A 27,281-nucleotide genomic window follows, 5' to 3' on the forward strand; every position below is an offset into this window, starting at 1 on the left:
GGAGAGCAGAAGAAATCAGTTAACTCTGCCCCAGTGAGGTCAGGGAGGGCTGAACAAGAGGCTATGCTCTTTCAACAAGTCTGCTCTTCTGTCCTTCAGAATCTCTTCTTTCCAACATTTAAAGTGCAGGTACATGCTGATGCGGGAGGGAGCCCTGAAATGGGGGGCCAACGACACCCCACTCTCCATAACCTCACTCTACCTCCCCAAGCCACTGTGTCCTCCCCTCCTGACCAGGAACACACACTTACTGCTCTCTTCTGCAAAGGATTGCTACAGGAATCAAGAGATAGTGTTGCTGAAAGCACAACCTAATTTCAAGGAATTCACGTTGCGAACAGCATTGTTTTTATAGCAAAAAAGGCTATAATATCAAAGAAGCAAAGCAATTTGAAAGTAGAAAAGAAAAGCCCACCATAAATCCAGAATGAATTTAAAAATTTTAAGTATAAAAAATATCTGCAAAACCCAGTATCTTCAGATTTAAAGTTGCCTCCCAAGAACTTTTTTTTGTAATTGGAAATATAGTTGAGTTACAGTGTTGCATTAGTTTTAGTACAGCAAAGTCATTCAGTTTTATATGTATTTACGTGCATGTGTGGGGGTGCTCAATCTCTCAGTCAAGTCTGACTGCGATTCTATGGACTACAGACCTCCAGACTTCTCTGTCTACGGGTTTCTCCAGGCAAGAATACTGGAGTAGATTGTCATTTCCTTCTCCAGGGGCTCTTCCTGAGAGAGGGATTCAACTCTCATCTCCTGCACTGGCAGGAGAATTCTTTACCACTGCCCTACCTGGGAGGTCCATGTATATATATACATACATATTTTTTTTAATTTTTCAGATACGTTTCCATTACAGGTTACTAGAAGATATTAAATATAGGTCCTTGCACTATATAGTATATTCCTATTGTTTACCTATTTTATATATAGTAGTGTATATATGTTAATCCCATACTCCTACTTTATCCCTCTCCTCTTTCCCCTTCGGTAACCATAAATTTGTTTTCCATCTCTATAAGACTGTTTCTGTTTTGTAAATACATTCATTTGTATTACTTTTTAGATTCTACATACAAGTAATATCATATAATATTTGTCTTTTTCTGTTTGACTTACTTCCCTTAGTATAATAATCTCTAGGTTCACCCATGTTGCTGCAAATGGCAATATTTCACTCTTTTATGGGTAAATAATACTCCATTTCTCTAGAACTTTTATCTTGGAGAGACAAAATACAGTAATATTTTTCAATGCATTTAAAACCTGACACTTATATTTATTACCTGCCACCACCAAAGGAGAGTACTTCCTAACACATCTGGATTACCTTGGCTTTCTCTTCTACACTCATTTCTCTCTCTCTCTTTCTTTTTTTCTAAGCAATTCATGCCACTGATAAATACAGGCAAAAAGAGGCTTCATCCTTCTTTTTGTGTTTTCTTGAGTAGTTCTTACTACTCATTTTTTCTCAGCTTTATGCCCTTACGTAAGAAAAAAGGATTCAGAGGTACATCAAGAAGACCTTGGGTTCCCAAACAGTTCTTGCCTGAAATAAATAGACAACATCATTCTGGTATTCAATCTGTGAGACTTTCATTCCAAACATCCTCATTCGACAGACTAAGGGCTCTCCTATGCTCTTCAGTTTAAGGCAGTAACTCCCTCCAGGTACTGATTAACTTCAAAAGGAAAAGACGTAACTTCAGAGTGGGGAGACCCAGTGGTATCTGCTGGGTCGCAACCACATAATCAAGGTCACCATTAATAAGAGGTATCAACATCACATATTCTAATGTGATCCTCTAAAAAGAGCACAACATTACTTCTCTGACATTCTTGCCAAAAATGCATAACCTTGATTTAAGGGAAATATCAAACAAACCCAAACTGAGGGACATTCTACAAAATAACTGACCAGTATTCTTCAAAACTGTCAGTCATGAAAGACAAGGAAAAACTGAGGAACGATCATATTGGAAGACACTAAGGAGACATGATAACTAAATGCAGTCTCGAGTCCTTAACCAGAGAAAAACTGGTGAAATCAATTAATGGTGATAAGTCTTATAGCACTGTTAATTTCCTAGTTTTGATAATACTGTTATTATGCAAAATGTTATCATTAAGGAAGTTGGGTGAAGGTCATTTGGAACATTTTGTACTTTTTTTTTTTTTTAATTTTCTATAAGTCTACCATGATTTCAAAGTAAAAGTTCTTAAAAACTCAAGTGACTCATCCTGGATTTTGTTTTTATTTTCTAGCTTTCACAAAGACTCTCTGAAATTATTTTAGACCATTCTTCCCAGGAATCTAGACCTGTAAGATAAATATATGAATTCCAAATATCTCTTCAGTCTCAGTAACAGCAGAACGAAAGATGCCAATACATTTATAAACCATTTCACAAATACAAAGAGAGGAAAAATAAGTTAACAAATTAATGATGATGATTCTTGATTTAACACTACGTTTAATAGTTGAAAAGTCAAGGCTATTCATTTTTGGTTAGAAGACTGGAAAGAGAATTGTAAATCTGCAGATGTGTTTTTATTACTATTCAACGGCTAGGGATGGTGGGGAGCTCTTCTGCTCCCTCCTCACACCAGGTCCACCTCTGCCTGCCCCTTTGTTAGCTTCCTCCTAAGGACAGCAGGAACCAACTGAACGAGTTGATCCCAGAGACACGTACTACAACAAGATTACGAGTGAGCAGGCTTACTCTGCCCAAGAGGCATGGACCCAAGCACCCCATTTTCTCTTACATTTCTGCTTCAGACCCAGTCATGTAGCAATCAATATATTTTGCCTCTTTCCCTTCTCCTGAACACCTAGTTGAGGAGAGAAGGTTCAGGAAAGATACTAGGAACTCTAGTTAGGTCTTAAAAACAATGGAGCCCAGAAGAGGGGTTTTAACATGTCACCTTGACTTCTCTCAACTAGGGGTTCTCTTGTACAACTCCTATGATCCCGCTGGGGAGAAAATGTCATTTTTATATAGAATTTAGGCCCTCAGACCACCATATATATAATACTATCAAAAATCACACTCACACTTTAACACAAAGAACTAAAGGAAACAACTTTGCAATAAGCTCAAAGCATAGAAAAATATCTGCAGAAAACCAAGTGGTTTGAGCTTGGGAAGCACAATCTGAATTACCTTCTTAATGAATGCCACTGAAAACGTATCCCAGGACACTATTCCATGGTCCATCAGCTCCACAAAGGCCGTCAGGGTGAAGGACAGCATGTCTCCAAAGCTGGAAAACACAAGGAGGCGTGAGGGTGATAGGCCAGGAGTTCAGCACAAGGAGAGATGGGAGTGAGAGAGCTTTAGAGGGATGAATACAAGCAGAACTGGACAAGATCACTGGGATAAGCAGCTGGGCCACAGACAACGTCCTTACACACGTGGCTCAGTAGGAAGGAGGCAGGTAGCTTCACAGTGAGAAGCCTGGGCCTCTGGGGGACAGACCTGGATTCACAGTCTCACTCAGGTGAGCTGTGTTGCCCCTGAGCGGGTCCCTAAGATTCTCTAAGCCACCGTCTTCTCCACTGAAAAACTGGATAGTGAAATCTGTTCCATCACAGGGCTGCTGGTAGAGCACTGAATAAAGTTCAGCATACAAGCATTCAGAAAATGATAGCTTAAAAAAGCTCCTCAGCAAACAAATATTAGGAAGAGGGCAACACGCTTCTCTTATTATCTCTGGGTATCCAACAGGGAAGGTTATAAATAAGTCTATTAAAAGTATGAGCACTTTGCAAAAGATTCATGTGGCCCATAAATACCTAGGGGTGTGTGTGTGTGTGTTTGTGTGTGTGTGTGTGTGTGTGTTTGGTGAGTGCATTTACACACATACACACACTCACAGATACAAACATATATGTAAGTAAGCATATTAATTTCTATGTTACACTGTCCAGCATTTTAACTTTAGTTAACAGGCTTTATAGAATATCTTTCTAGAATATTATAGATAATAACGATTTGCTGGCCATTGACTTGCTGTGATTCAGAAGCTGTAGGAAGTGCCTCATGAATGAGTTAGAAATTTAAACAGATCAGGCAAACTCAGGTAAAAGAATTGCCTTCTATAATAGCTCCACCCACACCCCTTACCAGACAACAACCTGGTTTCTAGTGCTTACAAAACAACTTTGAGAATCTTTTACAGAAACTCACCTCTACTGTAAATTATCACCATAATAGTATTAACTTAAAACTCTCAAGGTAAGTTTTGTCTCTTCGGGTATATTAAATTACATCCATCAGAATCTCCATACTGTATACAACCATACTGATTCATATGCTTGACTTTTTAAAAATAAATTTAGTAGTTCCGATTTTTAATCTGTAGATTCCTATATATCATGACTGCTACTTTACAGAGTTTCATAAAGTGTTTAGATGGAGTCTTCCCATTCATTTTCAATGAACAGAATAGAAAACTGGCTCCTATTTCTTTTAAAACACCTTTGCAGTCCCCCTTCTTCCCAGTGTTCTCAGCCTGGCCTCCATGGAGGACCTTGGAAATCTTGCATCATCTCAGAAGCTGTGATGCTGAAAATAAATCTACAAAAGAGGAAGTGAATCTCAGGCAAGGACTGTAATCCAAAGGCACCAGACACAACAGAGGGGATGAGATGTGCTGGATGGAAATGGTTCAGTGGGTGGTTTCTGGAGTCAGACAGCAGAGGTGGACAGCTGTAAGTGGACAAGTCACTGACACAGTCTGTGCGCAAGTTTCCTCATTTTTTAAAACAGAGGATGACAATGATGCGGCTAGTGGCGGTGATACTTTACTCAAAGGATTCCTGGGGAGATAAAAGGAGTTACCACACGTACAGCCCTCTGAACAGTGTATAACACACGGAAGGCAGCATATGAATATTAGTTATCATCATTATGCAAAGAGGTATTTTAAAAAGGTACACGAAGCTCATGATTTTCAAATGTCTGTCTTCACTGTGACAAGAATTCTCTGTCCTTGGAACCAGAAAAAAAAAAAAATTCAAGGAAAGCCAAACCTTTCAAATCAGATTAAAAAAGCAGCATATATTTTTAAAAGACTTTTCTGAGTCACAGACAAGCAATCCCCATCTTACAGGTTCCCCCTAGGTGGCATCAGAGAATCATGCCCCAAAAAGAAATTCCAAACCAGAAAACTCAAGCTCACTTTAAGAAAACAAAAAAAGTAGATAGTCAGGTAGAAAATGGACTAAAAGGACAAGTAAGAAAGGTTATAGAAAAATTCCAGAATGACTCTTCTACAATGAGTCATAAGAAAATCTAAACACTAGCTTGCAAAAAAAAAAAAGGAAATTTCTTCAGGAAAATAAGAAAGCCAGGAAATAAAAACAATTAGTAAGATTTATTAACAGATTATTAGATATTAGTATCACTGTGAAAACATTACATAATTATGTATAGAATTTTTAGTGAACAATATTATGTAATTTATTACTTTGTTGTATTATTAGTGGTAAACAATATTAACTAACTTCCCTTGTGGCTCAGACAGTAAAGTATCTGCCTGCAGTTCAATGCCTGGGTCAGGAAGAGGCCCTGGAGAAGGACATGACAACTCACTCCAGTATACTTTCCCCAAGAATCCCTATGGAGAGAGGAGCCTGGTGGGCTACAGTCCAAGGGGTCACAAAGAGTCGGACGTGACTGAGCAACTAACACACACACACAAACAATATTAACAAGTTTTTTACTCAAAAAAAGGGGAAAAAAAAAACACTAAGTGATAATGAACCTGGAGTCAGAAATGGCAAGTGCTCCAGTATTCTTTCCTGGAAAATTCCATGGACAGGGGAGCCTGGCGGGCTACAGTTCACGGCGACACGACTGAGCACACACATACATACACAACTGATAATGAATGGTTTGCATTTCTTTACACCTGGCCTGCTGAAAGATCTCAATTGCTAAAAAATGTACATGACATTGGAGGATGGCATTCATAGGTTCCATGCAGTGTAAAAACATTGCCTTGGTGTTGTCACTAAGAGAAAAGCAATGGAAACAGAAAAAGGAGTAACACATGGCTAGAAACAAGCTCTTCTTTACATTCCCTATATTTTGAACTAAAGACAGTATCAGTCCTCATTAACTGCTTTAAAAGCAAAAGATAAATTGTACTTATGCGCTCTAATTATCTGAAGGCAACAGAACTCTGTTCCTCCCTCAATGGACTCATAATCCAAATGGCCTCAGCGACATCTTGGGATACTCCCTCTTCCTCAAATGCCCCAGAACTCTGCCTACAGACTCCTCAGACAGGCTCCCAGGACCTGGGGCAAAAGATGCAGAAAAAGAGAAACAGTATTGTTTGGTTTCCAAATCTCCAAGCTGCTTTGGGGAACTAGTGTTTCAATCTCCATGGTTGGAATTGGAGCACTGTTTCTGAGACTGCCCCTAGGGCTTTCTGTGCTTGGCAATCACCAGTTAGTGTCAATGGTTGAGAAGTGAGAGAAGTTTCTTTACATCACACACCAACGTGTCCAGAGCAAGGATCACTCTCTTGGTCCAAAAAAGTTTTATATAAATGTTATATCATGCGTGCTCAGTCACTCAGGAGTGTCCTACTCTTTGTGACCTTGCCAGGCTCCTCTGTCTGTGGGATTATCCAGGTAAGAATACTGGAGCGGGTTGCTATTTCCTTAATGTATACTTATATAATTATTATCTAATAACACTTTCTATACTTGTGAAAGTGAAAGTGTTAGTCACTCAGTCGTCTTTGACTCTTTGCGACCCCATGGAGTATAGCCTGCTAGGCTTCTCTGTCCATGGAATTCTCCAGGCAAGAATATTAGAGTGGGATGCTGTCCCTTTTCGAGGGGATCGAACCCATGTCTCTTGTATCTCCTGCCCTGGCAGGAGGATTCTTTACTATCTGAGTCACATATATAATTATAAGCGGGCTCTCCCAGTGGCTCAGCTGTAAAAAATCCACTTATAATGCAGGAGACACAGAAGATGTGGATTCGATCCCTGAGTCAGGATGATCTCCTGGAGGAGGAATTGGCAACCCACTCCAGTATTCTTGCCTTGAAAATTCCATGGACAGAGGAGCCTGGTGGGTTAGTGTCCATAGGGTTGCAAACAGTTGGACACGACGAAACGACTGAGCACACACACATGTAATTATAAACTCTACAGATTAATGTTATTAGACATACATATGCTATATATTCATATGTATGTATATGTATAATATATAAAATATGTTATTAGATATATTTTATATATTATACACATTATATATGATACAATATCTTGTATATATAATGTATATCTTATATACTGTGTACATATATAACATACTTTATCTATTATATGATATATACATATATATTATTATATAGAATATGTATATAATATATTGTATTATATATACTATATATATGACATATATAATTCATTATAACTGGTTGCTGGATGGCATACTACCTTTCCATGGGAGACATTTTTCAAAATTCAACTTTAAATCCTCAGTTGCAAGGAAAGGATGGCAGTGCTAAAATGTTATTACCTTCCAAATCAAGGGACTCACTCACCTCATCTCAATTGAGGCAGCTACAAAAGCTCTTATTGAACCCTGACACAGATGTTTATTTCCACTGCTAGAGGAGTGATTCAGGTTCCAAAGAGGACAGGCAAGAGCCAAGATCCTGTCTCTGAAATCAGTGCTGGGTGCAGAAGATCAAGGCTAAAAGGATTATAGATATAAAGCAACCACATGGCACATGCGGGGAGCATTTTTATTTGTTTAGTTTATTTGTTTTTTTATAAAGTGCTAAGCTAAAGATTTTGCAGTACTGGCTGCGACAGATTAAGCTGACTACAAACTTTACATGCTGGTCGAGAGCCATGTCACAGCCAACACACCATGTGTGCTGGAATGATTCAAATAAATGTTTCTCATCAATTCAGTAGAGACCATCTTCTTTCCAAGAAAATTCAGCCAATCTCAAAGCATTTAAATTTTATGCTGTTAGTTTTATCAAATAGTGCTTCCAAATGTTTTCATTGGGTGCCATGCCCAAGAGAGAAGCAGAGAAAAGATGAAAATTAAGACCACTTTTAAAGTTATTAATAAATCATACTGAATATATCTGTAATTGCCAAAGTTAATGATATAACTTTGTTCTACCTTGCCTGTTGAGTTTTTCCAAGTATTTTATTTGTGTGGTAAAACTTATAGACACAGAAATGTATGGATTTCTAAACTGCCCCAGTGGACATTCCCTTTAGAATCATAGCACGATATATCAACAGACATCCTTTCAGCTCCTTTGTTGAAAATTTAGCTGTGGATCAATGTTAGACTCTTTATTCTATTCTATGGATCTGTCTATCCTTTTATATCAATATCACAGTATGTTAATTACTGACTTTGTAGGAAGTCTTTAAGTCAGTTAATGAAATCTTCCAACTTTATTGATTTTTATGGGTTTTTCAAGATTGTTTTGGCTCTTCTAGGTCCAATGCATTTCCTTTAAGTTTTTAGGAAAACTCGTAATTTCTTTTTTAGAAACTGTATTGCACTAAACCTAATTTGGGGAGAATTGCTATCTTAACAATACTGTGTCTTCCAATCCATAAAATGCTGTATTCTCTACTTATTTAGGTCTTCATTAATTTCTTCCAGCAATATTTTTTATTTTTCAGACAACAGGTATTAATGTCTCATTAGTTCCTAAGAATTTTATCATTTCTGACGTCTGTAAATGGAAATTATAAAATTTCACATTTCAGTTGTTGGCTATTAAAGTATAAAAATATATCCCTTTTACATACTGATGTTATACTCTGAAACTTTGATAAATTCAGTTATGAGATCAAGCCATTTCTTTGTAAATGCCTTAGGATTTTCTGTGGATAGTTGATTTTACTTCTTTTTTTCCAACATGAGTATCTTTAAAGACTTATTTATTTGGGGTTGTGCCCCGTCTTCGTGGCTGTGCAGCTTTCTCTAGTTGCGGCAAGTGGGGCTACTCTCTAGTTGGGGTGTGCAGGCTTCTCATTGCGGTGGCTTCTCTTGCTGCAGAGTGCAGGCTCTGAGGCCCGCAGCTCTCAGCAGTTTAAGCTCCTGGGCTCTAGAGCATAGGCCCAACAGCTGTGGCACGCAGGATTCGTTGCTCCTTGGCATGTGGGATCTTCCCAGATCAGGGGTGGAACCCGTGTCTCCTGCATTGGCAGGCAGATTCTTTACCATTACCATTAAGCCACCAGGGAAGCCCTTATTTCTTCCTTTCTGACCACGGTCTTTTATTTCTATGTTGACTTATTGCTAAGGCTAACAACTATAGTACAATGTTGACCAGAAGTGCAAAAAGTGAATATATTTGCCTTATTCCCAATCTTTAGTGGGAGGAGTGGGGATTCATCTTCCAACATTAAGTATAATGCTTTTTTTTTTCTTAGATAGTCTTTATCAGGTTGAGGAAGTTCCCTCTATTCCCAGATTGCTGAGAATACTTATGAATGAGTGTTGGATACTATGAAATGCTTTTTCTGTATCTGTTATCTATTTTCTGTATCTATAAAGGTGGTTTTCCTGTTTAAGTTTTCTCCTTTATTTTTCTAAATCATGGTCACTGATTTTCAGATGTTAAACTTCTTCTGAGATAAATCTTGGTTGCCACAAATCTTCTTTATACCTTGCTTGATTATATTTGTTTATATGTTTCTGGGGAGTTTTGCACTTTTGTTCATTAGGTGGCCTATAATTTTTATTTCCTAAATTAGCTTTGTCAGGTTTTGTTATCAGAGTGATACTAGCTTCACAGGCCTCATAAAATGATTGGGAACTTTTCCCCACCATCTCTCTTTTCTGAAACCGTATGTGTAGATTCAGTATTTCGTCTGCATCTGCACAATAAAACTCACCAGTGCAACCAATTTTCATTGTGTAACCCTCTAACAGTCTGTATTTATACTGAGCTTCCTATTGGGTTAGCTGGGACTGTCAGATCTACATCTGCTTCCTCTTTTCTTCTTCCTTTCACAGGCATCAGCTCTACCTCACTATCTGAAAGGTATTCATATCCAACCTCACTTTGTGCCACAAAGTACCACCAATTCTCCAATAAACCTCTTACTCTCCTTACTCCATCTCAGCATCAGCTGCTCAGGGACTAAACTGACACATCAAAACTGACCACGAGCAAACAAAAAATCTGAATACCCCTTGGGGTTCACATACACACGTGTATATTCACACTTCAGTGATCAGTGATATACTTGGGCAGAATTCATATATATTTATGAGGGTTTCATATCCTCTGAGCCTCCTTTCTTTCATGGATTTTCCTTAGTTATCTAGTTGTTCTGCCAGCCCCAAATTATGTCGCATGGACAGAGGAGGCATGTACCACCAGTAACATTAAGATTGAGGGTTTTCATCACTCCATAATACCTGGATGGGGCTTCCCAGGTGGTACTAGTGGTAAAGAAACTGCCTGTCAACTCAGGAAATGTAAGGCATGCGGGTTCAATCTCTGGTTCAGGAAGATGCCCTGGAGGAGGGCATGGGAACCCACTCCAGTATTCTTGCCTGGAGAATCACCATGGACAGAAGAGCCTAGCAGGCTACAGTCCATAGCAGGCACAGAGTCGGACACGACTGAAGTGACTGAGCACACACGCAGAACGCATGCTACCTGGATGAGAAGGGATCCTCAGGCAAAAAGCTGTAAACACACAAATCTCATCTAGAGCCAATTTGTTCTCTCAAAGACTGACTTACTTCTTTCCTGTCTGTTTCAGTTGCAATCTAGTTCCTTAAATGCTTGTTTTTAGATGTTTTTGTTTGCAATATTTTGTCTAGAGGTCATAACTGTTATCTATGGTCCTTAGTCTGATTAGGCTACTTCGCCATTACCAGAACCAGGATCCTGAGCATTGATTTTGTCCACCATAAATAAAAATCATGATTCACACTTGTAATGCCCCTATAATCCAAAAGATTAACACTGCTGACAGATAAATTTTGAGAAGTTATTTGGGCTGGAGTCCAAAATTTTACATTAACAAATTGTATTAGGTTATTACAGAAGAAATAACCAGTTTGAATCCCAATACCACTTCACTTTAACTTCCGCATCAGGGAAATAATGCTAATTTTACTCATCTTGTGTTGTGGATAAAAGTGTGAATTAGAAGTAACAAGTGTAAACATTTAAACATTGAGACAGTGCCCAGGACAGAGTAAATTCTCAACAAAAGATGGATTTTATTGTCATTACCATTAAGTGTTTCTACTGTATTAAAATATATATCAAAATCAGATTTAAGAAGCTTTATCCTAAAAATTCAATGTTTCTACCTATTAGAATTTAATAACTGAAGAGTTCCTGCAACTAATACTTTTTCTAGTGGGAGGGGCAGGGGAACATGAAAGCTTGGAGACCACTATTACACTGTTCAGGATTTTCTCTGGAGGCTTAAAAATAAGGTGCACATTTTCAGATGCTGTTCAATCTTCCTTCTCAAGCTGAAACTGTATGCTTAACAACTGGGCCAAATGGAAATTCATTCAGCCTATTACAGAGAGTTTATAAGATCCTATTTGGACTCCTCTTGTTTAGTGAATAATAAAGGCATTGAGGAGGGAATACTCTAAGAAAGAACTTTTGAGATCTCCAGACACAATTATCATGCAATTCAAATACATGGGTGACTGAACATTTTCTCAGACTGAAAGTAAATAATTTTCCTTCCATACTTCAATCTTCAATATTTTTATGTGGATCTTTTTCTTACCACGTCATTGAAGAAAATCAAAGATTTTTGACTTTGAACATTACATAGGCCACAAAAAAGAAAGGTTTTGTTTTTTTTTTTTTGCCCCGCCTCTTTCCCTTTGTGTTGGTCATCTTGGCGAATCACTGGAAGATGGCGGTTCCGGCCGAAAAGGAAAGGTTTTGTTTAAAGTAATACATAAAATTATGCCTAGCCTTGCTCCAAGAGAAGGGGAGCAATCCTGATGTGATCATTCTGTGGTTACAAACATAAAAACACTCTACCACAAAGCAAAAAGAAAAGGGAAATAATTTTTTTAAGAACCTGTTTATAAGAACATAAAAAAGAAAGAAAAAAAATCACTCAAAATATCTAGACACATAGTTACACAATCATTCAGAGGACAGAGTTTAAATATTCAGAGAAGAAGGAAGTGTTACATCATCTATATCAACAGATCAGAAATTCTTACCAAGGCTTCATGATCTTCTGCAATTTCTGGTATCGTCTGTAAAATTCAAAAGCAACCATGTAAGGCTCATGCATGACAGCGATGGATTTTACACAAATTACATATCATGAATAAAGCCCAGAATGAGCTATATGACAGGTTTAACAGCCATTAAGGGCATTTCATTCATTTCAAAACATTTCTCCAAGTAATAAATTTGTGTTTATTAATGACACAAAACAATCAAAAATAGGGATTAAACTACTATAACCAACCTAATGCATTTACTTTTGAATAAAGGCAACAAAGGGGGCTTCCCAGGTGGCTCAGTGGTAAAGAATCCACCTGCAATGCAGGAGCCACTAGAGACGATGGGGGTTTGATCCCAGGGTCAGGAAGATCCCCTGAAGGAGGAAATGGCAACCCACTCCAGTATCGGCTATAGCCTATGGGATCACAAAGTTTCAGACACAACTTAGTGACTGAGCACGCACACAAAGGCAACAGAAACACTCCCTTTGGCTCAGAACGAGTATATATTCAACTAAGGAGGACATCACTAGAAATAAGGGGGAGCATGTTTTCAATGAAAAAGTAGAGCCCCAAAGCCTTAAACCAGTTGTTCTTTAAGTACATGCTCAATAGGAGAGAAATAGTTGATTATCTTTCTTTGGTAAAATGCTCACTAATTCTACTTCCTCTTTTCTCAGAGGGAAAAAAAAAATGCTTCTTCTGAAGGAAAACATCATGAGACAGTGCAGTAGTCCTGGATGACAGCTGGACCTCAAGGATCGTAGCCTGCAAAAACAGCACACAATCGACAACACTTGTCTGCAAAAAAGGACACTTATGCTTCTTAAAAAACTAAAGATTAGGTCAAAAAAATTAGGTAATAAGTGATTCTATCCTTATCAAGCCACTTCCCATTCCTCAAGCCTGCCAAATCTCTGGCATTAAGTGTGTTCTTCCCTCAGTTGGGGGAATACCCTTCTCCTCCTTGTCAGACTAGCTAAACCCTACCCCACATTCATTCCAGGCTCCTCTGTGAAGCCTCCCTGACCTCTGATTTCCCTTCCTTGACTGGACTGAGTGTGGCACCCATGTTGGCAGCGCTGAGAATACACCGGGCATTTGAGTTAGGACATCTCACAGCCCTTCCAGCACCATGAAGGCAAAGGCTGGCTCTGTAACTCAACTACTAACTATACCATCAGGCACCTGCAGAGTAGGTATTCAATTCAGAAGAAGTTAAATTTCACATTTCAACCACATCAATGTAAATGTAACCACTTCGGAAACCCAAATGACCACGAGGTGATCAGATCTAGTATTTGATAAAACTGGGGAGTTAAAAATGTATGTAATCTTCCTCTTCCTCCCCTCTTCCTCCTCTTTTACTTAGCTTTATCAATAAGTAATAGATATAATTAATTAAATAATATATTATATATGTATTCAGTGTATATATATACACTGAATAAATGCTCTACCTAAAAGTTGAGGATTTTGTTCTAGTTGAAGGACCTGGACTTAAGCCCATAGTACAGCCTCTCAAGACTGCTTCTGAGGGACTGCTCCAAGGCCTTAAGGGAAGAATCAGTATACAATGGAATTTTTGCAACAAAAACCAGTAGTCAGAACATCAAGATTACTGTTAAAGACAAATCGGACTTCTTAAGCTAGTGGATTTAGTGCTTTTCTAAGTACTAGAAGATGTAAGAGTCTGGGCTCCTTGAAATCATTCCTTTGATATGCACCTTAACTATCTAGTGAAGGAAATGGCAACCCGTTCCTGTATTCTTGCTTGGGAAATCCCATGGACAGAGGAGCCTGGTGGGCTACACAGTCCATGGGGCTGCAAAGAGTTGGACATGACTGGGCGACTCTCACTTCACTTAGCTATCTAGGGCCATTATCCTGCTTTTTTCCATCAGGAATCCGCACAGGGAGGGGGTGCAGCTGCAGTGGTTTATGGTTTGATGGCTCTAATGTCCTTTTTTAGCTGAGATGGCTGGAGGACATTTTTCATCCAGATCTGTATTAGCTTCCTTTTCTTCTCCTTCAAATTGCCATGGGCAGAGTAAAAGAAGTAGGCGGCCATGGAGAGGCAAGCCTGAGCAGAGTTTGGGCCCTTTTGCAAGAGCCAAACACTACCCTCCACTAAAAGGAACTGGGGCTCCTTGGAGAAATGACTCTGGCCAGGATTGGGGCAAGAAAAGACCAAGAAAATCTCAGAACATTTCATTGAGCCAAAAAGTACAGAAATGCTCAAAGAATAATGGGAAACAAGGTAGAACACAGAAGACAGCTTGAAGAAGTTTCCAAAGCAATACCGGGGACACTGAGCATCAAGGTAAATAATAACGGTGATGAGTTCTAGCCCAGGGAATAAAATAAGAACAAATGGGCCTACACTGCTTTAAAGGTAGTGTGCTGGTACTGTTGAAGAACTAAATCTCTAGGGAAAAATATATAAATCTGATTTGTACCACTTTCCATTTCCCATGGGTAACTACTCAGGATTCTCTCTTAATTATTTACAAAAGGGGTAAAAAGCATTACTGGGAGATACTTGGAAGGCACTATCTTAAAAAGTGGTCAAAGTGAACAGCAATAATAAGACAGAGATATCATGTGCCATTAATAGGATGCAAAGCATTTGTGATATTCTAGCCAAAGACATACGTTTTCTAAAACAAGAAAACATTGGATAAACCTATAGAAAAAGAGAATTTATGTTTCAAAGGGAAATTGGTGTCCACAGTTTTGTCTAGTGGTGAATTAACTGACTTCTTCCCTGCAGGTGAAAAACTAGTTTTGCCTCTATTTGCAGTTCATTTCAACATTCTTCTGTTTCATGGAAATTTGTGTCCTTTGACTCTTCCTTTGAACCGGTGAAAACACCTGCCCAGTTCCCTTATATCAAATGAATAACATACATTCTTGTAACATATGTTCAATTTTATATCTGTATGAAAGCCATGCTTTTACCTTTCCCTGATAATTACCTTTTAATTAGCTACTTATTAATAAACCTCAATTGGAGAATATTCTATAGATGGCTGACCTATGATCTTGAAAGTGTCAAAGCCATGAGAGAAAAGGCAAGATTAAGGAATAGCTCCAGACTATAAGAGATTATACTAGGGAACCAGTGATTGAAACTTACATGAGTTGTCTGGCAACAGGAGGTCCCAATGAGGAAGAAAGTGCTGCCACCAAAAACTAACCAGGAGAATTCAGGAGGGGCGGGCCCAAAGGACGGTGGAGAAGCCAACCCATATGTCCTACCAACCTCCCGAAATCCTTGCTGGAATCCATCTTGGCTGAGAGATTGCATGTACAACCAGGAAGTATGCTGAGTCAGACCAAATATGGGCACAAGCAAGATGATTGCCCAGAGACAACCCAGAAACTATGCATGACCATAAAACCTGAGATTGTGATCCACAAGGCAGAGCAGTTATTCTGGGTTCCTGTACCACCTTGCTGCTCTCTGTCCAGGCACCCCTTACTAATAAAGTTTTTTTTCTTGTATTTTGTCAGTTCTGTGTCTCCTAGAACAATTCATTTTTGAATGTTCAACAAGCACCTACTGTTCAGACCTGGAAAAGGTCCCCCTTCCTGCAACAATTAGGAGAAGGCAGGACAACTGGGTGCAAAGGGCTCTCTGGGATTAGATCTTTGTAAAGGACACAATCAGGACAACGGGTGAAACTTGAGCGTGCAACTTTTCCATTAAGTTTGGAACTGTTAAATTACTTGAACAAGCCACCCTTTAGAGCAGGCAGCTCGAATACTCTGGCTTCCTATATAATCAATCCAAAACCCGAAACCTACAAATGCCTCCAGGTTAGGAAATGGAAACCTAAGGACAAGCAACCAGACTTGACTAACAGTCTAACAAGGCCCTTGCTTGTTTCCACTTCTTCTCTGTAAGAGACTCTTCCCTCCCCAGCTCCTGTGGACAGAGTGTTTCTAACCACTTCCAGTTTGGCACTGACCAATTCTAACTGATTTCTGTTCAAATACACTCTAAAAATGTTTGCTATGGGTCAGTTAATCTTTTAACACAACTGCTTCAAAATTAATGCTTGTCAGAGGTGTATGTGTGTGAAATATATAAAGCAATCAATGCAATTTTTCAAAATAACCTTCTGGCCTCAGGCCTGTGCATCCTTAGGTATATATAAGCGTGTGTGTGTGTGTGTGTGTGGGGGGGGTGTTCTAACCCCTGTAGCAGATTCTGGCTTTAGAAAGTTCTTGACCAGAGTACAGAGAGAGAAATTCAGTGTTTCTCACTTCTCTACTTCCTCACCTTGGCTTCAGAGAAACATAAGCAGAAGAGGAATTTTTTGTTGTGATGTCTGTTTTCTTATCTGAAGTTCTCTCTCTCTCTTTCTCTCCTTCTCCTTCTCTCTCTTTCTCTGTCTCCATATATATCCACTTCAAAGGAAACGTAATCAGGGGAACAAATGATTCTCCAAAGACAATGCTTCACAGTGATCAGAAGCCCCTTACCTTAGCCCAAGCTGTGGCATCCTTTCCCCCAGCAGAAGACAACCTCTCCTTTAAACAGGCTGTATGACCCCTTCTTATTTCTATTATGAGAGTGATGGACAAAGACACAGAGACAAAGCAAAAAGGGATGGCGAGGCGGAGTTTCAGCATAAAGAATTTTCTGCCACACAACCCCCAACAAAGCCCAAGAAGATCGGCCCCTTTGGCGTTTGTGATGCAAATTCCTGGCAGGGCCCCAGAAGGGCTGCTCCTGTTGAAACTCCCTGAGCTCTGTGTTCTGCAGCGCCAAGAAGGTAGACTGAGGGAGCTGGAAGACTCAGCCAGCTTCTCAGCTGGGGCCCACGGACCACACAGAACTGCTTCTTTCTGGTTCGGCCTGGGGAGCCGCTGGCTCCTCCTCATGGCCTCTGTCCGAGGTGAAGTACAGGACACGCATGGTGTGACCTGTGCTTGGCGGCTGGCAGAGATTCCCTGATCAATCTGGCCTGGCCTGGACCTTCCACAACAACCATGGTTTATAAGAAACACTGAATTCTCAGAAGCAAGAGCCTGAATTAGAGCCAATAATCTGTGTCCGTGAAGCTTAGCAAAGTCACTTTCAAGAAAGAAATTTATCTTTTGTGTGAAGACAAAAAAGGTCACACATAGTCCCAAACTGTCATATGCATGACTGTGTCCTCTCCCTCCCCACCCAACAACACACACATTCTGTGTCTAACCCATTGTCAGGAATATCTGGCATTCAAAGAATACATACTTAGCTGAGTGAATAAAACCTAGAAACCCATTCTCAAGTGTGAGTGCCAGGCAACATCAAGGCCAAGACATCCTTTTGCATGCTTAATTTAGATCATAACTGAATTTCCACACCTGCCACACAATCACAACTCTGACTCCAGCCAGCAGAAAGTGACCTGAATCATCAAAGTTTAGTATGAAACTGTGTATTAACAATGACAATTTATATGAACAACACACATAGCTATACACACACCTGAACAGCCTCATCTGTGTCATCTATATGACAGAATGGGGAGGAGACTGGCAATTTATACAACAAATGTGGTTTGTTTTTAAGACAATTATTTAAGGGCTTTGCTGTGCTGTGTGCTTAGTCACTCAGTCGTATCTGACTCTGACCCCATGGACTGTTGCCCGCCAGGCTCCTCTGTCCATGGGATTCTCCAGGGAAGAATACTGGAGTGGGTTGCCATGCTCTCCTCCAGAGGATCTTCCCGACCCAGGGTTTGAACCCAGATTTCCTACACTGCAGGTGAATTCTTTACCATCTGAGCCACCAGGAAGTCCACTTAAGGGAAAGAGTCCCATAGTTATTTTAGAGATATACATATAAAGTAACTACGGGACTCTTTCCACTGTTGCTAGCATAGCCAAATTTTGGAGAAATCAACTAAGCAAATAAAAAGTCTTGTAAATTCCCCAGATTAGTGAAAACTCCTCAAATACCTCACTGCTATTTTTTTTTTTTTTTTTTTGCTATTTTTCTTAGGAAAGCCAGAATCCCTAAGGAAACACCAGCCCAGTATTGCCCAGGGTGTTAGGAATGGACATACTCCTACAAGAAGGGTAAAGTACAAATTAGGACACGTCAGCAAGCTATGGGGCTGTTCTTATTTTAAAACAGTTTGAATATGTGCTGAATTAGTAATTTTATTTCAATAAAAAAATTATTCACAAAGATTCTGCTGAATGAAAAACTGATGAGAGAATGTTCACAATCATAATAAAACCTCAAAACAGTAAATATCCAACAATAGGGGAAAGGTTAATTCCACTCTGCATATCCTTCAAATTATCATATTACAGTGCTTACCAACTGTACTTCAACAGAGCTTTAAAAATGAACTAATAGGCAGACAACAACCTAGAGGGGAGAGATGGGGAGATGGGAAGAACGCTCAAGACAGAGGGGATATATGTATATACATATAGCTGATTCACTTTGTTGTACTGCGGAAACTAACATAACATTGTAAAGCAATTATACTCCAATAAAAAATAGGCAGATAACAAAAATTACGAAGGGAATAATATTTAACGACATAGCACTATTGTTAAGTACAAAAAGATTACAGAGACCATTAATATTATAATTCTACTTTTGTAAGACCTGTGTCTGTGTGTGTAAGCTTGTGTGTGTGTGTGTGTGTGTGTGTGTGTAAGCCTGTGTGTGTGTGTATCTATAAGAATGTACAAAAACAATATAAACCCAGATGTTAACAATATTTGCCTGTAGTAAGGCAGAAGACAAATGATTCTTATTTGTTTCTTTCTGCTTACTTACATTTATTTTTAAATAATAAATAAATGAGTTTTTGGTAAATATATGGATTTAACTTTTTTCACTCTTAACTTTTCTGCCCAGGGTGGTGCTACTGCTTACTCATACTCCAAGGGCGTAATTTGCCTGTCATGTTGCCAAGTGGGAAACTAGAAGGATCCTGCCCTTTCATTCTTGGAAATGTTCCTCTGTTCTTCTGATTGTTGAACAGCAAAAGGGCACAGAGTAAACCATCCAATTGTGTATGTGCACAGCAGCATAGACAAAGAACACGGCGTTTAATTAAAACCCTAAGAAAAGCAGTGTTATTCACTACAATGGATTTAAAGTTGCAGGTACAATTTTTTTTTCTTTCAAATAAAACAAAATATATCATTTCCGAGAATCTTTTAATATCTATCCTTAAAAAAAAACACAGAAAACAAAAATAATTGCCCATTCCTTAATGGATACCATTTTCTGACTCAGGCTGGAGAAGCAAGTTTCCCCAAAATATATATATGCTTCCACATCTATCTCTCAAGCTGAAACTAGGAATGGAATTTCAAAATGATACAAGAATGGAAAAATGAAATTCAAGTTTTAGACACTGTGTTCTGCCAAAGTGTCACTGCCTCTCGCTCCTCTGTTGTTCATTTTTTCCCTGTAGTCTCTCCTGGTACCAGCTGGAAAGAGACGTTAAAAAGCTCAGCCTTGGGTAATGGCAAGCAGGCAAGCAATCTTTGAATCTCATTATAGCTCAAAGTAAGAAGAAAAATTCCAGCTACATTTCTTCAGTGTTTCCTAAAAATTTCCACAGGTCCTGTTCAGGAAACTGCTGCCTTTCCCACCTGGAAGTCTGCCCAGGAGTCATAAGTAAATGCCTTCCAAATTGCAGGATCTATTTAATTTGTGCAGCTTCTATTCCAAAGGTTTCCTGTTAATTAATTAAAATCTTGTTTAGGTTTAATTGAGAAGCAGAGTTTCCCTATGACAAAAAGGTCCTTCTCTTTTCCTTTTCATCTGAGCAAAAGATCTGAAAATAACTGTTCATCAAATGAGCAGCTTCCTAGCATGAGTGGCAAGACCTTGCAGAAGGAAGGCAGGAAGGTTGTACAGCTCCGGTGCCCTCTTTACTCCATCCCTATGAGTAGTGTGACTTTGAACTTATACGCAAAATGGTGATAAGGGCACACACCAAGGTCATTCAGAGAGATATCATCCCTTCCCAGTAACACAGTGTGATGGGAAAGTATCAGAGACAATGCAAACCAGAACACACTCAAGATCTGGTCTTGAGTTCTGTTCATCTGTCTGCAGTCAAGGTGGATGTAACAAACTGGGATGGCTTACAGATTACAAATAATTAAAATATGAATGAGTATGATACATTTTGGGAAAAAAAAAATTCAATTACTGTGGTTCACATACAGTAAATTCAGTATTGACGTGTGAAACCTAGTGATATAATTCAGATCTGCTGTCCCCAATGTTCATTCTGTAGGCCACTCCATGAGTCAAGATAAATTACAGAAAAGGCAACAGCACAGATGAAAACCACTAAGGTTGACAAGGCCATACATCCGTTTTCACTCTTTCTCCTCTCCAGCACAAGTGGTAGTGTCTCCTTGATGGGTGTCATGGGCTGAACTGTATCCCCTGAAATTCATATATTGAATTCCTGTCCCTGATACATCAGAATGGGGCAGTATTTGGAGATAAAGCCTCTAAAGAGGTGATTAAGTTAAAATGAGGCCTTTAGGGTCCTAATCCAGTCTGACTGGTGTCCTTGTAAGAGGAGGCAAACTGGACAAAGAGACACCTAGGCTGCTTTTGATTAGAGGAAACTTTGTAAGGACATAGGAAGAAGGTGTGCATGCTAAGGCACTTCAGTCATGGCCAGCTCTTTGCGACCCTATGGACCGTAGCCCTCTGGGCTGCTCTGTCCATAGGATACTCTAGGCAACAATACTAGGGTGGGTTGCTGTGCATTTCTCTGGGGGATCTTCCCTGGACCTGGGGATCAACCCATGTCTCTTAAGTCTCCTGCATTGGTAGGTGGGTTCTTTACCACTAGCGCCACCTGGGAAGCCCTATAGGAAGAAGGTGACCATTAGCAAATCAAAGAGAGAGCTGCAGAAGAAACCATGCCTGCCAACACCTTGAGCTTGGACTTTCAGCCCCCAGTACTGTGAGAACAGAAATTTCTGTTATTTAAGCCATCTGCTCTGTGGTATTTTGTTACAGAAGCTCTAGCAAACGCATATAATGAGAAACTAAAAAATTAAAGCTCCTAGCATGCATTCTCCAGAGAATTGTCAAGTATATAACTGCCAACCTCCAGAGGTTCTGGAGCTCAGTTCCAGTCCTCTATTTAGGGTACATATCCCATGCACTCTGGTTTTCAGTGTATGGACCACTGTAACTGTAATTATGATTGTAGTTCTGATAAACCTGGAAGTATTAACACAATGTCATTCTGAATATGCCAGAGTTTAAGCCCCTGGACACTTAGGTATCTGTGGCAGAACCACCTAATATTATCAGGTTCCACTGAAACTGGTTCTAGTACATTGTTTTTGATATGCCAATGGCTGAGATTCAGATAAATCAATAAATGTGGGAACACATTTATGTTTTTGTTTAACATGTTACAAATGTAATGGAGGCAGAAGCTCCCAGGGGCTCACTATCCCACCAGAAGTGGTAATGGGTGTGAAGAAGGGCCTACCATGTATGGCAAGCTCATGAAGTCATCCACAGTCACCAGTGAATGTGTTTGTAATCACAACTCACAATCCACTGTCCACTAGTTACAAGAAGTGAAGAATCTGATACACTCCTCACCGGATTCTAGCCTGGAGCTTCCGACAGACAGAATTCTCTTTCTCCTTTTCCTTGGGTGAGCCTCATGGATGGCTAAACTTATTCAACTTCCCTTCAAGTTGCTGCTTCAAGCACCAACTCCAATTTACAGTAACCACTTTGGATTTTGATGACACCCAGAATTTGAGATTCCCTGTCCTACTCCAAGTCCATGTTTGCCAAAAATTTAATAAGCCGAGTTTTAGTCATCATTTACAAAATAGATAAGGAGATAGTTGGATGCATCACTGACTCAGTGGACATGAATCTGAGCAAGCTCTGGAAGACTTGAAGGATAGGGAAGGATAGGGAAGCCTGGCATGCTGCAGTCCATGAGGTCACAAGAGTCGGACACGACTGAGCAGCTGAACAACAACAACAAAACAGATAATACTGTCTACAACTGACCCTTTCCAGATCACCCAATCCTGATTCCCAGTCCTCTTGGATTAGACTTTCCCCCCTTCCATTATTCACTCCTGGATGTTTTCTCTACTTGTCTGTGAAGTAAGACACCCCCAGCTCCAAACTCTGGGGAACATTCTAATATAGGAGATATTTCTATTGTTATAAAACATGCTCTTTGAAATAGAAAAAAAGAATCCTTTATTAGCCAGTAGCAGAGGCTAAATAAAGCCAAGTGTAGGAGGAGACAGGAAGGAAGGAAGGAAGGAAGGAAGGCAGTGGGCTGAGACAGGTTTCTACTATGTACAGTCATCAGGTCATTCTTTAAATCACCACATACTGAAGAGACATTTAAATGACCCAGGTTTAAACTGCAGTTCTCGGTGATATTTATTCTTTCCTAATAAATACCTACCCCAGCTCTGCACATTATTCATTTGGCATATTACTATGTAGTTGGCTGGCTCAGCATCCCCACAAGGTCTAACTGGCATACTCTAATAGTCTTTACCAGTAGCACCTGACCATATAGAAATGAGCAGTTTCCTGTGGACCCTAAGCTGTCATTCTGTGGTCAAGGGAATGATCTGTCCACACATATAAAAGCTAGGTCCATCTAGCTCCTTAGACTTCACAATCACACCACAGAATCAAACCTTTCCCTAAGAAGATGAACTCCTCAAACAGAAATGCCCATTCCTTCCTTGCTCAGGATAGAACTCCAACTCCTTAAAGCCCATTCACTGACACCCTCCTGTAAGCTTCCATGAGATGTAACTGGTCCAACCTCTAGATTCCCAGCCCTCAGGAGGAATTGCACCTCAACTGAATTCTGCCTCTAAAAAGTTTTGGATGGCAAGATTCACATCTTGTAAAATTTTCCCGACTTCTAATTTTTTGTACACAGTGGGTACCTAATAAATGCTTATTGTGCATACATGCTAAGTCGCTTCAGCTATGTCTGACTCTTTGCTACCCTATGGACTGTAGCCCACCAGGCTCCTCTGTACGGGGGATTCTCTAGGCAAGAATACTGAAGTGGGTTGCCATGCCCTCCTCCAGGGGATCTTCCCGACCCAAGGATCAAACCCATGTCTCTTTATATCTCCTGCATTGGCACGTGGGTTCTTTACTGCTAGCACTACCTGGGAAGCTGAATGTTTATTGTACTTAATGGTAAATAACTAAATACATGTATTTGATCAGTCAAATGTTAATGTAAAAAAACAATTACTTTAGGGATGCTATTTAGACCTGATTTAAGACTCTGAAATCTAAGGAGGTATTCTAACTTTCTTTAAAAATGGAGTGAGGGGAGGAGAATTCTTTTTGCAGATAAGCAAAGGATGTGAGGGATTTATATTTTAAAGAACTATAATTTGTGTTGGAAAGGCCCTTAGAGATAATGACCTAATATTTCTCCTTCTAAATCTGAAATTTCAGACTGTGTTAGACACTGACTAGTTGGTGGGTGGAGAACATAGTGATCCTTAACAAAACCACACCCCACACACTATCTTAAACGCCATTTTTTTTCCTGAGCCTAGACAATTTCTGGTATTTAAAACTAGAAATTCTAAGAACAAGGAAAGTATACCCAGAATGAAGTCTAGATAAAAGGTGCTTACTCGGTGCCACTTTCCACCATCTGTGTCAAGAGAGAGATGCCGTCCAGATTTATAAACTCCTGGGCAAATGTGACGTCCCGGGAGAGGCTGGCCAAGTCCTTTAGGGCCTCCAGCTTGGCGTCCATACTCGATGACTGGATTCGCTCATGGAGCTGCTGGGCGTTTTGAGCCTCACCGGAGAGAAAAACAAAGCAAAGAGTGTTCACAGAGGAAACCACCGCAGATCAAAAAATAAAATAAAATCACCATCTCATTGAGAAAGGAAGAAACAAAGGCCAAATGCACAAGTTCAGTTAAGTATTACAAACCAAGGGAGGTTTCCAACCATAATGACTTCACCTTCAGGCAATGCTTGTCAATTTCACAACGAAAATCAGTTGCCTTTCTTTGACAGGACCCATATTCCCATCTCAAGGAGAAGCAAGAGCCCAAGAACAGTAAAACCCCGGAAATGGAGCGGGTATGGCAGTGTGGAGGGGAAAAGGGGGAGAATGTTTACTTTTTAAGTAAAATTATTATCTACAAATGACAAAAAGCTATTTGCTTAATTAAGCAATTGCACAAATTTATACAGCATGTTCAGCCATTCAGTCAATACTCTGAGTAATAACTGCCTACACAAAATGTTCAAAAGCATCATTAGACACCCAAATAATCTTTCGGGGTTACTGAAAATCTTCCAGCACAACACAACGGAGCTTGTAAATTCCACTTTTCAACAACATGTGTTTCATGCGCATTAGTTATTTACAGCATGATTTTAAAACAAAGTAATTAAACAAGCAAACACAAATACAAAAAAAATTTTAAACCAAATTAGCAGCTTTGCCTAGAATTAGAGTTCTCATTTTTAAGGCATTGGCACCTGGCTTCTACATCCAAGACAGAAATATACTGGAGGATCTGAATGTCTAGATAATAACGTGTCTTCACATTATGTGGTTTTCAGGGACAAGCAGCCTAAGAAAGCGACACTGATGCAGGGGTCTAATCGACAAAAACTCAGCCACATTGGGGAGGGGCCTCACGGAGGTATGTTGGGCAGCACGAACGGTTGGTGCAAAGGAAAAACAGAAGGAACAGGCCTAGGATGTCTGCAGGGATAGAAAGAGGACCAGTGTGCCTGCGGTTGGAGGACAAAGAGGGGCGTGTAAGGAGGTGAGGACAGGCAAACAGACTGGGCCAGGTGGCCTAAGAAGTTCATAAGCAGAAGCAGCAGAGCTGGAGGAATCCTGGGTGGTGATGATCTTCCCTGACTGATAGGATGAATTTAAACATCTAGACAAATGTGTGGTACCTTTGGAGCTCTTAAAATAGCTTTCATATTCAAACACTAGAAGCAATGAATATATAAATGCACACATATTTGCATAAACATGACCCAAGGAAACAAATCAAGATGTAGCCCACTGTTATTTATGAATTGTAATGTTCTGCATAATTTTTTGTTGCAAGCTTCACTTTTCAAATTTTCCATGAGTCTGTAATATCTTTATATTTAGGGGAAATTTTACATTATTAAAAAATAAAATAGCCTTAGTTTTGATTTTCCAAGCAGTTAGAACAACTGAAAAAGACTCTAATAGCTGTGTGGGTGATTGTATCAGAGAGTAAGTATTATTTTCCAGCATTGTCCTAGGAGAGAAAACAAGTTTCATCTTGAGTCACTCAAATAGCATGGTATGGCTGCCTAATGTCCAGGGATGAGAAAGTTCTGGGCCCAAGCTCAGAGGCAAACAGCCTCTGAGGGATCACAGTGGACACAGAATAGGTATATGCAGTAGATGCGTGCCAAGTATTTACCATCTTTGTTCTTTACGGTCCTAATTAAAGCTTTTCCCAAGGAATTTCCCGAATGGTTCTGGGTCCATGATACCAACTAAGAAGTAATCAAAAAAGTCTATAGGCTCAGATATTTTCAAATGTGCACTCAATATTGCCCAGCAATCCAACCAAGTTTCCCTGGAATGTCTGCTGCATGCGTACTAAGTCATCAGTCATGTCTGACTCTTTGTGACCCTACGGACTACAGCCCGCCAGGCTCCTCTGTCCACAGGATTCTCCAAGCAAGAATACTGGAGTGAGTTGCCATGCCCTCCTCCAAAAGATCTTGCCAACCCAGGGGATTGAAGGTGTGTCTCTCAGTCTCCTGCAATGGCAGGTGGGTTCTTTACCACTAGCGCCACCTGGGAAGCTCTCTCTAAAATGACTCTTTCACACCTTTTCTTATTTCCTTAAGGCTCCCTCATTTCCTGTTTCCCTCACACTGGTGATCTTGCCTTACATTTTATTGAGGAAATCAAAGTAATCAGCCAGGAATTTCTGCATCTTCGTATTTCAAAAAGCACAGAGTTCCTTCAGCTTCCTGTTTGCAAGGACACGGCCCCGGGCCTCTATGCTCCTGCTCTGCTTCTTTCTGAATCTATGTACCTGACCCCTGTTTCCTGTCCAAGGTCAATCGTTCCCTTATCCCCAGCCCTAGAGCTGTCACCCTCTCACCTTCTCAGGCATTCTGCCCCTACTGTGTCCCCCTTTCTTTTGTACATCAGTCTCTCTCTGTGCAGTAGATCAGGTCCAGCTACAAACATCTGTAACAGGCCCTGTTTTAAAAACAAATGAAAAGGTGTGTACATTTGTCACACCTTTGCACATTGAGTCAATTCACTTCCAGCCAGGCCCTCGTTTCACTGCTTCCATTCTCCATAACAGTTCTGGAATTAAGAGTGGGTCTAAAATTGCCACTCACCTCACCTCACATTCTCCTCCTCACCTCCATCCATGAGCTTCCATACTCACCCCTATCTACCCATACAACGTCTCCATGATGCCCTGTCTACCTCGCTCATCTGGTCCTCCTTACCTTCTCAGCAGGCCTCAGCATACCTAAGTGTGCCTAACAGACTCCTAACTGCCTGGTTGACGTGTCCTCATGGACACAGGACAGGCATCTGCAATTCTTCATTTCCCGCTTCCTAAACTTTCTATTCCAGTAAGCAGCACTGCTGTTGATTGTGCCCAAACACCAGGGACATCCCTGCAGTCTCCCTCAAGGAGAACCACAGCCCCAGGATCAGGAAGTGCTGGGGCTTGCCCTCCAACACTCCTTCAGACCCTCCATGTCCAGAACACACAGGCAGCCTGCGCCATCATCTCCAACTGGCACTGCCATCCCGTCTCCTAACCCGGCCCCTTGACACTGGCAATCTGTTCCGGGGCAGCACCCAGAGTGATCCTGTCCCCCCTCTGCCTAAAAGCTTCCACTGGCTTCCCTCTGTGTTAAGCTCATAGGGCAACAGCAAGAAACAGAACTTAAGACATCCTGCCATCTGTTTTAGGTTTCTCAGCTCAGGAGAAAGAAATTG

General features: G+C 40.2%; 1 protein-coding gene across 5 annotated transcripts in view; it reads right to left on the reverse strand.

Annotated features, from left to right (window-relative positions):
• ELMO1 (engulfment and cell motility 1) overlaps window positions 1-27,281 on the reverse strand; it is a 585,429-nt gene that overhangs the window by 366,027 nt on the left and 192,121 nt on the right. For all 5 annotated transcript variants that reach the window (XM_005889093.3, XM_070369538.1, XM_005889094.3 and 2 more), the window contains 3 exons: window positions 23,920-24,089; window positions 12,241-12,276; window positions 3,168-3,267 (listed from right to left, as the gene is read on the reverse strand). In XM_005889093.3, the coding sequence (XP_005889155.1) occupies window positions 3,168-3,267; window positions 12,241-12,276; window positions 23,920-24,089 (306 nt within the window). The remainder of the gene's footprint in view (window positions 1-3,167; window positions 3,268-12,240; window positions 12,277-23,919; window positions 24,090-27,281) is intronic.

This window comes from Bos mutus, chromosome 4 (genome assembly GCF_027580195.1).
Source record: "Bos mutus isolate GX-2022 chromosome 4, NWIPB_WYAK_1.1, whole genome shotgun sequence".
In the NCBI taxonomy this organism is placed as follows: Eukaryota; Metazoa; Chordata; class Mammalia; order Artiodactyla; family Bovidae; genus Bos; species Bos mutus.